The sequence below is a fragment of the Ascaphus truei genome, chromosome 20, assembly GCF_040206685.1.
Source record: "Ascaphus truei isolate aAscTru1 chromosome 20, aAscTru1.hap1, whole genome shotgun sequence".
NCBI lineage: Eukaryota > Metazoa > Chordata > Amphibia > Anura > Ascaphidae > Ascaphus > Ascaphus truei.
In genome coordinates, this window is record NC_134502.1 from 26420104 (window position 1) to 26435575 (window position 15472).

At 54.3% G+C, this 15472-nt stretch overlaps 2 protein-coding genes across 13 annotated transcripts in view; both read right to left on the reverse strand.

Moving 5' to 3' along the window:
• Window positions 1-15472, reverse strand: part of LOC142471047 (bestrophin-2-like) — a 92088-nt gene that overhangs the window by 23535 nt on the left and 53081 nt on the right. The gene's annotated exons all lie outside the window — the stretch shown is intronic.
• Window positions 14390-15472, reverse strand: part of LOC142470810 (bestrophin-2a-like) — a 60101-nt gene continuing 59018 nt past the window's right edge. For all 12 annotated transcript variants that reach the window (XM_075577557.1, XM_075577556.1, XM_075577563.1 and 9 more), the window contains exon 10: window positions 14390-15286. In XM_075577557.1, the coding sequence (XP_075433672.1) occupies window positions 14551-15286 (736 nt within the window). In that variant the 3' untranslated portion in view covers window positions 14390-14550. The remainder of the gene's footprint in view (window positions 15287-15472) is intronic.

Genomic DNA, 15472 nt, shown 5'->3' on the forward strand with positions numbered 1-15472 from the left:
TGTTACAGGGGCAATAAGGCACTCATGAGGCAGGTTACGGTGATAACATGTTAGAGGGGCAATAAGGCACTCAGGAGGCGGGTTACTGCAATAACATGTTACAGGGGCAATAAGGCACACAGGAGGCAGGTTACTGCAATAACATGTTACAGGGGCAATAAGGCACTCAGGAGCCGGGTTACTGCAATAACATGTTACAGGGGTAATAAGGCACTCAGGTGGCGGGTTATTGCGATAACATGTTACATGGGCAATAAAGCACTCAGGAGGCGGGTTACTGCAATAACATATTACAGGGCAATAAGGCACTCAGGAGGCGGGTTACTGCAATAACATGTTACAGGGGCAATAAGGCACTCAGAAGGCGGGTTACTGCAATAACATGTTACAGGGGCAATAAGGCACTCAGCGGGCGGGTTACTGCAATAAGGTTACAGGGGCAATAAGGCACTCAGGAGGTGGGTTACTGCAGTAACATGTTACAGGGGCAATAAGGCACTCAGGAGGTGGGTCACTGCAGTAACATGTTAAAGGGGCATTAAGGCACTCAGGAGGCGGGTTACTGCGATAACAGGTTACAGGGGTAATAAGGCACTCAGGAGGCGGGTTACTGCGATAACATGTTACAGGGGCAATAAGGCACTCAGGAGCCAGGTTACTGCAATAACATGTTACAGGGGTAATAAGGCACTCAGGAGGCAGGTTACTGCGATAACATGTTACAGGGGCAATAAGGCACTCAGGAGGCGGGTTACTGCAATAACATGTTACAGGGGCATTAAGGCACTCAGAAGGTGGGTTACTGCAATAACATGTTACAAGGGCAAAAAGGCAATCAGGAGGCGGGTTACTGCAATAACATGTTACAGGGGCAATAAGGCACTCAGGAGCCGGGTTACTCAAATAACATGTTACAGGGGCAATAAGGCACTCATGAGGCAGGTTACGGTGATAACATGTTAGAGGGGCAATAAGGCACTCAGGAGGCGGGTTACTGCAATAACATGTTACAGGGGCAATAAGGCACACAGGAGGCAGGTTACTGCAATAACATGTTACAGGGGCAATAAGGCACTCAGGAGCCGGGTTACTGCAATAACATGTTACAGGGGTAATAAGGCACTCAGGTGGCGGGTTATTGCGATAACATGTTACATGGGCAATAAAGCACTCAGGAGGCGGGTTACTGCAATAACATATTACAGGGCAATAAGGCACTCAGGAGGCGGGTTACTGCAATAACATGTTACAGGGGCAATAAGGCACTCAGAAGGCGGGTTACTGCAATAACATGTTACAGGGGCAATAAGGCACTCAGGAGCCGGGTTACTCAAATAACATGTTACAGGGGCAATAAGGCACTCATGAGGCAGGTTACGGTGATAACATGTTAGAGGGGCAATAAGGCACTCAGGAGGCGGGTTACTGCAATAACATGTTACAGGGGCAATAAGGCACACAGGAGGCAGGTTACTGCAATAACATGTTACAGGGGCAATAAGGCACTCAGGAGCCGGGTTACTGCAATAACATGTTACAGGGGTAATAAGGCACTCAGGTGGCGGGTTATTGCGATAACATGTTACATGGGCAATAAAGCACTCAGGAGGCGGGTTACTGCAATAACATATTACAGGGCAATAAGGCACTCAGGAGGCGGGTTACTGCAATAACATGTTACAGGGGCAATAAGGCACTCAGAAGGCGGGTTACTGCAATAACATGTTACAGGGGCAATAAGGCACTCAGCGGGCGGGTTACTGCAATAAGGTTACAGGGGCAATAAGGCACTCAGGAGGTGGGTTACTGCAGTAACATGTTACAGGGGCAATAAGGCACTCAGGAGGTGGGTCACTGCAGTAACATGTTAAAGGGGCAATAAGGCACTCAGGAGGCGGGTTACTGCGATAACAGGTTACAGGGGTAATAAGGCACTCAGGAGGCGGGTTACTGCGATAACATGTTACAGGGGCAATAAGGCACTCAGGAGCCAGGTTACTGCAATAACATGTTACAGGGGTAATAAGGCACTCAGGAGGCAGGTTACTGCGATAACATGTTACAGGGGCAATAAGGCACTCAGGAGGCGGGTTACTGCAATAACATGTTACAGGGGCATTAAGGCACTCAGAAGGTGGGTTACTGCAATAACATGTTACAAGGGCAAAAAGGCAATCAGGAGGCGGGTTACTGCAATAACATGTTACAGGGGCAATAAGGCACTCAGGAGCCGGGTTACTCAAATAACATGTTACAGGGGCAATAAGGCACTCATGAGGCAGGTTACGGTGATAACATGTTAGAGGGGCAATAAGGCACTCAGGAGGCGGGTTACTGCAATAACATGTTACAGGGGCAATAAGGCACACAGGAGGCAGGTTACTGCAATAACATGTTACAGGGGCAATAAGGCACTCAGGAGCCGGGTTACTGCAATAACATGTTACAGGGGTAATAAGGCACTCAGGTGGCGGGTTATTGCGATAACATGTTACATGGGCAATAAAGCACTCAGGAGGCGGGTTACTGCAATAACATATTACAGGGCAATAAGGCACTCAGGAGGCGGGTTACTGCAATAACATGTTACAGGGGCAATAAGGCACTCAGAAGGCGGGTTACTGCAATAACATGTTACAGGGGCAATAAGGCACTCAGGAGGAGGGTTACTGCAATAACATGTTACAGGGGCAATAAGGCACTCAGAAGGCGGGTTACTGCGATAACATGTTACAGGGGCAATAAGGCACTCAGGAGGCAGGTTACTGCAATAACATGTTACAGGGGCAATAAGGCACTCAGGAGGCGGGTTACTACAATAACATGTTACAGGGGCAATAAGGCACTCAGGAGCCGGGTTACTGCAATAACATGTTACAGGGGCAATAAGGCACTCAGGAGGCGGGTTACTGCAATAACGTTACAGGGGCAATAAGGCACTCAGGAGGCGGGTTACTGCAGTAACATGTTTCAGGTACAATAAGGCACTCAGGAGGCGGGTTATTGCAATAACATGTTACAGGGGCAATAAGGCACTCAGGAGGCGGGTTACTGCAGTAACATGTTTCAGGTACAATAAGGCACTCAGGAGGCGGGTTACTGCAATAACATGTTACAGGGGCAATAAGGCTCAGGATCACGGTTACTACAATAACGTTACAGGGGAAATAAGGCACTCAGGAGGCGGGTTACTGCGATAACATGTTACAAGGGCAATAAGGCACTCAGGAGGTTAGTTACTGCAATAACATATTACAGGGGCAATAAGGCACTCAGGAGGCGGGTTACTGCAATAACATGTTACAGGCGCAATAAGGCACTCAGGAGGAGGGTTACTGCAATAACATGTTACAGGGGCAATAAGGCACTCAGGAGGAGGGTTACTGCAATAACATGTTACAGGCGCAATAAGGCACTCAGGAGGAGGGTTACTGCAATAACATGTTACAGGCGCAATAAGGCACTCAGGAGGCGGGTTACTGTAATAACATGTTACTGTGGCAATAAGGCACTCAGGAGCCGGGTTACTGCAATAACATGTTATAGGGCCAATAAGGCACTCAGGAGCCGGGTTACTGCAACGACATGTTACACGGGCAATAAGGCACTCAGGAGGCGGGTTACTGCGATAACATGTTACAGGGGCAATAAGGCACTCAGGAGGCGGGTTACTGCGATAACATGTTACAGGGGCAATAAGGCACTCAGGAGGCGGGTTACTGCAATAACATGTTACAGGGGTAATAAGGCACTCAGGAGGCGGGTAACTGCAATAATATGTTACAGGGGCAATAAGGCACTCAGGAGGCGGGTTACTGCAATAACATTTTACAGGGGCAATAAGGCACTCATGAGGCAGGTTACTGTGATAACATGTTAGCGGGGCAATAAGGCACTCAGGAGGCGAGTTACTGCAATAACATGTTACAGGGGCAATAAGGCACTCAGGAGCCGGGTTACTGCAATAACATGTTACAGGGGCAATAAGGCACTCATGAGGCATGTTATTGTGATAACATGTTAGAGGGGCAATAAGGCACTCAGGAGGCGGGTTACTGCAATAACATGTTACAGGGGCAATAAGGCACTCAGGCGCCGGGTTTCTGCAATAACATGTTACAGGGGTAATAAGGCACTCAGGAGGCGGGTTACTGCAATAACATGTTACAGGGGCAATAAGGCACTCAGGAGGCGGGTTACTGCAATAACATGTTACAGGGGCAATAAGGCACTCAGGAGGCGGGTTACTGCAATAACATGTTACAGGGGCAATAAGGCACTCGGGAGCCGGGTTACTGTGATAACATGTTACAAGGGCAATAAGGCACTCAGGAGGCGGGTTACTGCAATAACATGTTACAGGCGCAATAAGCCACTCAGGAGCCGGGTTACTGCGATAACATGTTACAAGGGCAATAAGGCACTCAGGAGCCGGTTACTGCGATAACATGTTACAGGTGCAATAAGGCACTCAGGAGGCGGGTTACTGCAATAACATATTACAGGGCAATAAGGCACTCAGGAGCCGGGTTACTGCAGTAACATGTTACAAGGGCAATAAGGCACTCAGGAGCCGGTTACTGCGATAACATGTTACAGGGGCAATAAGGCACTCAGGAGGCGGGTTACTGCAATAACATATTACAGGGCAATAAGGCACTCAGGAGGCGGGTTACTGCAGTAACATGTAACATGTTACAGGAGCAATAAGGCACTCAGGAGGCGGGTTACTGCAATAACATGTTTCAGGGGCAATAAGGCACTCAGGAGGCAGGTTACTGCAATAACATGTTACAGGGGCAATAAGGCACTCAGGAGGTGGGTTACTGTGATAGCATATTACAGGGGCAATAAGGCACTCAGGAAGCGGGTTACTGCAATAACATGTTACAGGAACAATAAGGCACTCAGGAGGCGGGTTACTGCAATAACATGTTACAGGGGCAATAAGGCACTCAGGTGGCGGGTTACTGCGATAACACGTTACAGGGGCAATAAGGCACTCAGGAGGCGGGTTACTGCGATAACACGTTACAGGGGCAATAAGGCACTCAGGAGCCGGGTTACTGCGATAACACGTTACAGGGGCAATAAGGCACTCAGGAGGCGGGTTACTGCAATAACACGTTACAGGGGCAATAAGGCACTCAGGAGGCGGGTTACTGCAATAACACGTTACAGGGACAATAAGGCACTCAGGAGGCGGGTTACTGCAATAACACGTTACAGGGGCAATAAGGCACTCAGGAGGCGGGTTACTGCGATAACATGTTACAGGGACAATAAGGCACTCAGGAGGCGGGTTACTGCGATAACATGTTACAGGGGCAATAAGGCACTCAGGAGGCGGGTTACTGCGATAACATGTTACAGGGGCAATAAGGCACTCAGGAGGCGGGTTACTGCGATAACATGTTACAGGGGCAATAAGGCACTCAGGAGGCGGGTTACTGCAGTAACATGTTACATGGGCAATAAGGCACTCAGGAGGCGGGTTACTGCAGTAACATGTTACAGGGGCAATAAGGCACTCAGGAGGCGGGTTACTGCACTAACATGTTACAGGGGCAATAAGGCACTCAGGAGGCGGGTTACTGCAGTAACATGTTACAGGGGCAATAAGGCACTCAGGAGGCGGGTTACTGCAGTAACATGTTACAGGGGCAATAAGGCACTCAGGAGGCGGGTTACTGCGATAACATGTTACAGAGGCAATATGGCACTCAGGAGGCGGGTTACTGCAATAGCATGTTACAGGGCAATAAGGCACTCAGGAGGCGGGTTACTGCAATAACATGTTACAGGGGCAATAAGGCACTCAGGAGGCGGGTTACTGCAATAACATGTTACAGGGGCAATAAGGCACTCAGGAGGCGGGTTACTGCGATAACATGTTACAGGGGTAATAAGGCAAGTATAACACGGCATGTTCTCAGTATGGGGATTCTTTTCGGTGGGTTATATAAGGGGCGTCTCTGCATCTGACATGTCATATTTCCCCCCCTCCTCGCTGTGCTTTGTAGGAGGGTAATTAAGCGTAAAAATCAATACAGAGCAGAGTCGGGGGGCGCTGGCTAATTGAGGGAGGAGTGAGGTTAAGGGACAACACTCTGCAGGTCTCTGGCAGGGAGTGGGGTTAAGGGAGGGATGCTCTGCAGGTCTCTGGCAGGGAGAGGGGTTAGGGGAGCAACGCTCTGCAGGTCTCTGGCAAGGAGAGGGGTTAAAGTAGGGACGCCCTGCAGGTCTCTGGCAGGGAGAGGGGTTAGGGGAGCAACGCTCTGCAGGTTTCTAGCAGGGAGAGGAGATAGGGGAGCAACGCTCTGCAGTTCTCTGGCAGGGAGAGGGGTTAGGGGAGCAACGCTCTGCAGGACTCTGGCAGGGAGAGGGGGTAAGGGAGGGACGCTCTGCAGGTCTCTGGCAGGGAGAGGGGTTAGGGGAGCAACGCTCTGCAGGTCTCTGGCAGGGAGAGGGGTTAAGGGAGTGATGCTCTGCACGTCTTTGGCAGGGAGTGGGGTTAAGGGAGCGATGCTCTGCAGGTCTTTGGCAGGGAGAGGGGTTAAGGGAGGGATGCTCTGCACGTCTCTGGCAGGTAGAGGAGTTAGCGGAGCAACGCTCTGCAAATCTCTGACAGGGAGAGGGGTTAGGGGAGCAACGCTCTGCAGGTCTTTGGCAGGGAAAGGGGTTAAGGGAGTGATGGTCTGCAGGTCTCTGGCAGGTTGAGCGGTTAATGGCGCAGTGCTCTGCAGGTCCCTGGCAGGGAGAGGGGTTAGGGAAGCGATGCTCTGCAGGTCTCTGGCAGGGAGAGGGGTTAAGGGAGCGATGCTCTGCAGGTCTCTGGCAGGGAGAGGGGTTAGGGAAGCAATGCTCTGCGGGTCTCTGGCAGGGAGAGGGGTTAAGGGAGCGACGTTCTGCAGTTCTCTGGCAGGGAAAGGGGTTAGGGAAGCAATGCTCTGCAGGTCTCTGGCAGGGAGAGGGGTTAAGGTAGCAATGCTCTGCAGGTCTCTGGCAGGGAGAGGGGTTAGGGAAGCAATGCTCTGCGGGTCTCTGGCAGGGAGAGGGGTTAAGGGAGCGACGTTCTGCAGGTCTCTGGCAGGGAGAGGGGTTAGGGAAGCAATGCTCTGCGGGTCTCTGGCAGGGAGAGGGGTTAAGGGAGCGATGCTCTGCAGGTCTCTGGCAGGGAGAGGGGGTAAGGGAGCGACGCTCTGCAGGTCTCTGGCAGGGAGAGGGGTTAAGGGAGCGATGCTCTGCAGGTCTGTGGCAGGTAGAGGGGTTAAGGGAGCGATGCTCTGCAGGTCTCTGGCAGGGAGAGGGGTTAAGGGAGCGATGCTCTGCAGGTCTCTGGCAGGGAGAGGGGTTAGGGAAGCAATGCTCTGCGGGTCTCTGGCAGGGAGAGGGGTTAAGGGAGCGACGTTCTGCAGTTCTCTGGCAGGGAAAGGGGTTAGGGAAGCAATGCTCTGCAGGTCTCTGGCAGGGAGAGGGGTTAAGGTAGCAATGCTCTGCAGGTCTCTGGCAGGGAGAGGGGTTAGGGAAGCAATGCTCTGCGGGTCTCTGGCAGGGAGAGGGGTTAAGGGAGCGATGCTCTGCAGGTCTCTGGCAGGGAGAGGGGGTAAGGGAGCGACGCTCTGCAGGTCTCTGGCAGGGAGAGGGGTTAAGGGAGCGATGCTCTGCAGGTCTGTGGCAGGTAGAGGGGTTAAGGGAGCGATGCTCTGCAGGTCTCTGGCAGGGAGAGGGGTTAAGGGAGCGATGCTCTGCAGGTCTCTGGCAGGGAGAGGGGTTAGGGAAGCAATGCTCTGCGGGTCTCTGGCAGGGAGAGGGGTTAAGGGAGCGACGTTCTGCAGTTCTCTGGCAGGGAAAGGGGTTAGGGAAGCAATGCTCTGCAGGTCTCTGGCAGGGAGAGGGGTTAAGGTAGCAATGCTCTGCAGGTCTCTGGCAGGGAGAGGGGTTAGGGAAGCAATGCTCTGCGGGTCTCTGGCAGGGAGAGGGGTTAAGGGAGCGATGCTCTGCAGGTCTCTGGCAGGGAGAGGGGGTAAGGGAGCGGCGCTCTGCAGGTCTCTGGCAGGGAGAGGGGGTAAGGGAGCGATGCTCTGCAGGTCTCTGGCAGGGAGAGGGGGTAAGGGAGCGACGCTCTGCAGGTCTCTGGCAGGGAGAGGGGTTAAGGGAGCGATGCTCTGCAGGTCTCTGGCAGGGAGAGGGGTTAAGGGAGCGACGTTCTGCAGTTCTCTGGCAGGGAAAGGGGTTAAGGGAGCGATGCTCTGCAGGTCTGTGGCAGGTAGAGGGGTTAAGGGTTGCAATGTTCTGCAGGTCTCTGGCAGGGAGAGTGGTTAAGGAAGCGATGCTCTGCTGCTCTCTGGCAGGGAGAGGGGTTAAGGGAGCGATGCTCTGCAGGTCTCTGGCAGGGAGAGGGGTTAAGGGAGCGATGCTCTGCAGGTCTGTGGCAGGGAGAGGGGTTAAGGGAGCGATGCTCTGCAGGTCTCTGGCAGGGAGAGGGGTTATGGGAGCGATGCTCTGCAGGTCTGTGGCAGGGAGAGGGGCTAAGGGAGCGATGTTCTGCAGGTCTCTGGCAGGGAGAGGGGTTAAGGGTGCGATGCTCTGCAGGTCTGTGGCAGGGAGAGTGGCAAAGGGAGCGATGCTCTGCAGGTCTCTGGCAGGGAGAGGGGTTAAGGGAGCGATTCTCTGCAGGTCTGTGGCAGGGAGAGGGGTTAAGGGAGAGATGCTCTGCAGGTCTCTGGCAGGGAGAGGGGTTAAGGGAGAGATGCTCTGCAGGTCTGTGGCAGGGAGAGGGGTTAAGGGAGCGATGCTCTGCGGGTCTTTGGCAGGGAGAGGGGCTAAGGGAGCGATGCTCTGCAGGTCTCTGGCAGGGAGAGGAGTAAAGGGAGCAATGCTCTGCAGGTCTCTGGCAGGGAGAGGGGTTAAGGGAGCAATGATCTGCAGGTCTCTGGCAGGGAGAGGGGTTAAGGGAGCAATGCTCTGCAGATCTCTGGCAGGGAGAGGGGTTAAGGGAGCAATGATCTGCAGGTCTCTGGCAGGGAGAGGGGTTAAGGGAGCAATGCTCTGCAGGTCTCTGGCAGGGAGTGGGGTTAAGGGAGCGATGCTCTGCAGGTCTCTGGCAGGGAGAGGGGTTAAGGGAGAGATGCTCTGCAGGTCTGTGGCAGGGAGAGGGGTTAAGGGAGCGATGCTCTGCAGGTCTCTGGCAGGGAGAGGGGTTAAGGGAGCGATGCTCTGCAGGTCTCTGGCAGGGAGAGGGGTTAAGGGAGCGATGCTCTGCAGGTCTGTGGCAGGGAGAGGGGCTAAGGGAGCGATGTTCTGCAGGTCTCTGGCAGGGAGAGGGGTTAAGGGAGCAATGCTCTGCAGGTCTGTGGCAGGGAGAGGGGTTAAGGGAGCGATGCTCTGCAGGTCTCTGGCAGGGAGAGGGGTTAAGGGTGCGATGCTCTGCAGGTCTGTGGCAGGGAGAGTGGCAAAGGGAGCGATGCTCTGCAGGTCTCTGGCAGGGAGAGGGGTTAAGGGAGCGATGCTCTGCAGGTCTGTGGCAGGGAGAGGGGTTAAGGGAGAGATGCTCTGCAGGTCTCTGGCAGGGAGAGGGGTTAAGGGAGAGATGCTCTGCAGGTCTGTGGCAGGGAGAGGGGTTAAGGGAGCGATGCTCTGCGGGTCTCTGGCAGGGAGAGGGGCTAAGGGAGCGATGCTCTGCAGGTCTCTGGCAGGGAGAGGGGTTAAGGGAGCGATGCTCTGCAGGTCTCTGGCAGGGAGAGAAGTAAAGGGAGCAATGCTCTGCAGGTCTCTGGCAGGGAGAGGGGTTAAGGGAGCAATGATCTGCAGGTCTCTGGCAGGGAGAGGGGTTAAGGGAGCAATGCTCTGCAGGTCTCTGGCAGGGAGAGGGGTTAAGGGAGCAATGATCTGCAGGTCTCTGGCAGGGAGAGGGGTTAAGGGAGCAATGCTCTGCAGGTCTCTGGCAGGGAGAGAGGTTAAGGGAGCGATGCTCTGCAGGTCTCTGGCAGGGAGAGGGGTTAAGGGAGAGATGCTCTGCAGGTCTGTGGCAGGGAGAGGGGTTAAGGGAGCGATGCTCTGCAGGTCCCTGGCAGGGAGAGGGGTTAAGGGAGCAATGCTCTGCAGGTCTCTGGCAGGGAGAGGGGTTAAGGGAGCAATGCTCTGCAGGTCTCTGGCAGGGAGAGGGGTTAAGGGAGCAATGCTCTGCAGGTCTCTGGCAGGGAGAGGGGTTAAGGGAGCAATGATCTGCAGGTCTCTGGCAGGGAGAGGGGTTAAGGGAGCAATGCTCTGCAGGTCTTTGGCAGGGGGAGGGGTTAAGGGAGCGATGCTCTGCAGGTCTCTGGCAGGGAGTGGTTAAGGGAGCGATGCTCTGCAGAACTGTGGCAGGGAGAGGGGTTAAGGGAGCGATGCTCTGCAGGTCTCTGGCAGGGAGAGGGGTTAAGGGAGCAATGATCTGCAGGTCTCTGGCAGGGAGAGGGGTTAAGGGAGCAATGATCTGCAGGTCTCTGGCAGGGAGAGGGGTTAAGGGAGCAATGATCTGCAGGTTTCTGGCAGGGAGAGGGGTTAAGGGAGCAATGCTCTGCAGGTCTCTGGCAGGGAGAGGGGTTAAGGGAGCAATGCTCTGCAGGTTTCTGGCAGGGAGAGGGGTTAAGGGAGCAATGCTCTGCAGGTCTGTGGCAGGGAGAGGGGCTAGGGGAGCGATGTTCTGCAGGTCTCTGGCAGGGAGAGGGTTAAGGGAGCAATGCTCTGCAGGTCTCTGGCAGGGAGAGGGGTTAAGGAAGCGATGCTCTGCAGGTCTCTGTCAGGGAGAGGGGTTAAGGTTTGCGCTGCTCTGCAGGTCTGTGGCAGGGAGAGGGGTTAAGGGTTGCGATGTTCTGCAGGTCTGTGGCAGGGAGAGGGGTTAAGGAAGCGATGCTCTGCTGGTCTCTGGCAGGGAGAGGGGTTAAGGAAGCGATGCTCTGCTGGTCTCTGGCAGGGAGAGGGGTTAAGGTTTGCGATGCTCTGCAGGTCTCTGGCAGGGAGAGGGGTTAAGGGAGCAATGCTCTGCAGGTCTGTGGCAGGGAGAGGGGTTAAGGGTTGCGATGTTCTGCAGGTCTGTGGCAGGGAGAGGGGTTAAGGAAGCGATGCTCTGCAGGTCTCTGGCAGGGAGAGGGGTTAAGGTTTGCGATGCTCTGCAGGTCTAAGCTTCCCACTGCTTCCTCAAATGACAATAAGTTTCAGGACTTAACGAACAGTGAGTTTTTTTTATAACTTGTTAATTAGAGCTAATGAGAAATGTCCTTCTCCCAATGGTTCCTCCTCTCCCTGTATTGTGCCTGTGTCCTCTGTATATTAGAGTGTAAGCTCTGCGGGGCAGGATTCCCTTCTCCCAATGGTTCCTCCTCTCCCTGTATTGTATCTGTGTCCCTCTGTATATTAGAGTGTAAGCTCTGCGGGGTAGGATTCCCTTCTCCCAATGGTTCCCCCTCTCCCTGTATTGTATCTGTGTCCTCTGTATATTGGAGTGTAAGCTCTGCGGGGCAGGATTCCCTCCCCCCAATGGTTCCTCCTCTCCCTGTATTGTATCTGTGTCCCTCTGTATATTAGAGTGTCAGCTCTGTGGGGCAGGGTTCCCTTCTCCCAATGGTCCCCTCTCCCTGTATTGTATGTGTCCATCTGTATATTAGAGTGTAAGCTCATTTGCAGCCTGAGTACTTGTCTCTGTTGGCATCCGTATCTCTGTTGTGACCCTGCTTGTGCCTGACTTGTCCCCTCTTTACCCCTGGACCACGGCTTGTTTAACGGACTTCTACGCTCTCTACTCCACGACCTCGGCTTACGTACATTGACCATTCTACGCTCTCTACTCCACGACCTCGGCTTACGTACATTGACCATTCTACGCTCTCTGCTCCACGACCTCGGCTTACGTACATTGACCATTCTACGTTCTCTACTCCACGACCACGGCTTACGGACCTCGACCATTCTACGCTCTCTACTCCACGACCACGGCTTACGGACCTCGACCAATCTACGCTCTCTACTCCACGACCCACGGCTTACGGACCTCGACCATTCTACGCTCTCTACTCCACGACCCACGGCTTACGGACCTCGACCAATCTACGCTCTCTACTCCATGACCCACGGCTTACGGACCTCGACCAATCTACGCTCTCTACTCCACGACCACGGCTTACGGACCTCGACCAATCTACGCTCTCTACTCCACGACCACGGCTTACGGACCTCGACCATTCTACGCTCTCTACTCCATGACCACGGCTTACGGACCTCGACCAATCTATGCACTCTACTCCACGACCATTTCTTACGGACCTCGACCATTCTACGCTCTCTACTCCACGACCCACGGCTTACGGACCTCTACCATTCTACACTCTCTACTGCACGACCACGGCTTACTGACCTCGACCATTCTTTACTCTCTACTCCACGACCCACGGCTTACGGACCTCGACCAATCTACGCTCTCTACTCCACGACCACGGCTTACGGACCTCGACCATTCTACGCTCTCTACTCCACGACCATGTCTTACGGACCTCGACCAATTTACGCTCTCTACTCCACGACCCACGGCTTACTGACCTCGACCATTCTTTACTCTCTACTCCACGACCACGGCTTACGGACCTCGACCAATCTACGCTCTCTACTCCACGACCACGGCTTACGGACCTCGACCATTCTACGCTCTCTACTCCATGACCACGGCTTACGGACCTCGACCAATCTACGCTCTCTACTCCACGACCCACGGCTTACTGACCTCGACCATTCTTTACTCTCTACTCCACGACCATGTCTTACGGACCTCGACCAATTTACGCTCTCTACTCCACGACCCACGGCTTACTGACCTCGACCATTCTTTACTCTCTACTCCACGACCATGTCTTACGGACCTCGACCAATTTACGCTCTCTACTCCACGACCCACGGCTTACGGACCTCTACCATTCTACACTCTCTACTGCACGACCACGGCTTACGGACCTCGACCATGCTACGCTCTCTACTCCACGACCACGGCTTACGGACCTTGACCATTCTACGCTCTCTACTCCACGACCACGGCTTATGGAACTCGACCATTCTACGCTCTCTACTCCACGACCACGGCTTACGGACCTCGACCATTCGACGCTCTCTACTCCACGACCACGGCTTACGGACCTCGACCATTCTACGCTCTCTACTCCACGACCACGGCTTACGGACCTCGACCATTCTACGCTCTCTACTCCACGACCACGGCTTACGGAACTCGATCATTCTACGCTCTCTACTCCACGACCACGGCTTACGGACCTCGACCAATTTACGCTCTCTACTCCACGACCCACGGCTTACGGACCTCGACCATTCTACACTCTCTACTGCACGACCACGGCTTACGGACCTCGACCATGCTACGCTCTCTACTCCACGACCACGGCTTACGGACCTCGACCATTCGACGCTCTCTACTCCACGACCACGGCTTACGGACCTCGACCATTCGACGCTCTCTACTCCACGACCACGGCTTACGGACCTCGACCATTCTACGCTCTCTACTCCATGACCACGGCTTACGGAACTCGACCATTCGACGCTCTCTACTCCACGACCACGGCTTACGGACCTCAACCATTCGACGCTCTCTACTCCACGACCCACGGCTTACGGACCTCGACCATTCGAGTGCCCCCACTGCGGGTGAGAGATGCTGGCAGAGGCAATCCCGGTCTGTTCCTGACGGAGAAGTGGAGCGGTCGCATCGGGTGCTGTTATCTAGGGAGAAGGGTTGAAGTGTGCCCGAAGTCACTTCTTGTTTACTTACCAGCGGGGAGAGTGTGAGTGTGTTACCATCCCCTCTGTGTTGTTTGTCATCTTAAATAAATGTTAATGCACTATATCCTTGCATTTGTGTTTCTTCATATGAGGGTCTACAAAGAGTCTGCTGACCTGGAGAATCTTCTACTTGGAGTTACAGTACAGCTCAGCCCCCTTATAACGCGGTGCTTGGGGTCCATAGAATCACACCGCGTTATATGCGGATCGCGTTAGAAATAATGTACAATTGTATGCGTTGTACAATAAAGTATTTAAGACACCAATAATCATGTTGTAAAGTACGAAAATTGGGAGCCACGCTCACATCGCGCTATAAGCGGATCCGCGTTGTAACCGATTGCGCGATAACGGGGTTGAGCTGTATTATGTGTTTCTCTGTGTTAACTAACACTGGGATCATTTGCACATATTAACTGTTTTATCACTTTGCGCCACGAACACTTTTGTTTAGGTACAGTGACATTACTGGCTTCCTACACAGGGGAATACACTTACAGGGAATAAAGTGCTTTACTGTTACATTTACACACACAGGATATTTTATGTTCCCTGTTCTTCCCCCCCCCCCCCCCTCCCACCCTACCCAAAATTACATACATGTGGCCGAAATCAGCCTTACATAGGCGGCCAGTTTACACGGTTTGGGGGCAGTCAGCCGGGCTTCACCTTTATTATGTGAGACCGGCTGCCCCATGCTACCATCACAGGGGGGTGTCACTTCAATCACAGAGGGGTTTCGGGGATGTCGGGGTCAGAGATTACGGAAGGACTCCTGACCCGGAAGAAGCGTCTGAAGAAGGGGCGGGAGGGAGGGGTAGTGGAAGGAGAGACGGGGGCTGGGACTCGGGGAAGGTAAGGGGGAGGGGGACGGGTAGTGGAAGGAGAGTCGGGGGCTGGGACTCGGGGAAGGTAAGGGGGAGGGGGACGGGTAGTGGAAGGGGAGTCGGGGGCTGGGACTCGGGGAAGGTAAGGGGGAGGGGGACGGGTAGTGGAAGGAGAGTCGGGGGCTGGGACTCGGGGAAGGTAAGGGGGAGGGGGGCGGGGAGGGGGAGGATAGTCGGGGGCTGGGCCGGGGGAAGGGGTTAGGGGAAGGAGAGGAAACTCGGGGGCTTGGAGGGGGGAAGGGGTGTCGGAAGCAGAAGAGGTAGGGGAAGGGAGAGGATTGAAAGGGTCTGGGAGGGGGGCAGGGGTTTTGGGACGAGAAGAGGTAGAGGGAGCGGGAGGAGAGTCAGGGGCTGAGGGAGGGGGAGGGGGAGGTAGGAGGGGGTGTGGGGGTGGGAAGGTGTCAGAGAAGGACTCCTCTGACACTTCCTCTATCACAGCGATGTGTCGTGGTTGTAGGAATCGGAGGCTTCGGAAGGGCCGAAACTCGTGAAGAGGCCTGAGTAGCTGGACAGAGCGGGTCCTACGCCCCACTATCGCAGAGGAAGGCTGGAACCTCATGGCCCCCTCATCCAGCCTTGGAGGAGAGAAGAGGCATTAACAAGGGGAGGGGTGGAGGGAGAGATGCCAGAGAGGGGGGGGGGAGGGGAGGGTAATGTCAGAGGAGGGAAGGAGGGAGATGCCAGAGTGGGGAGGGGTAGAGAGAGATGCCAGTGGGGGGAGGGGGTAGAGAGATGGCAGAGGGGTGGGGGTTGGGGGTAGA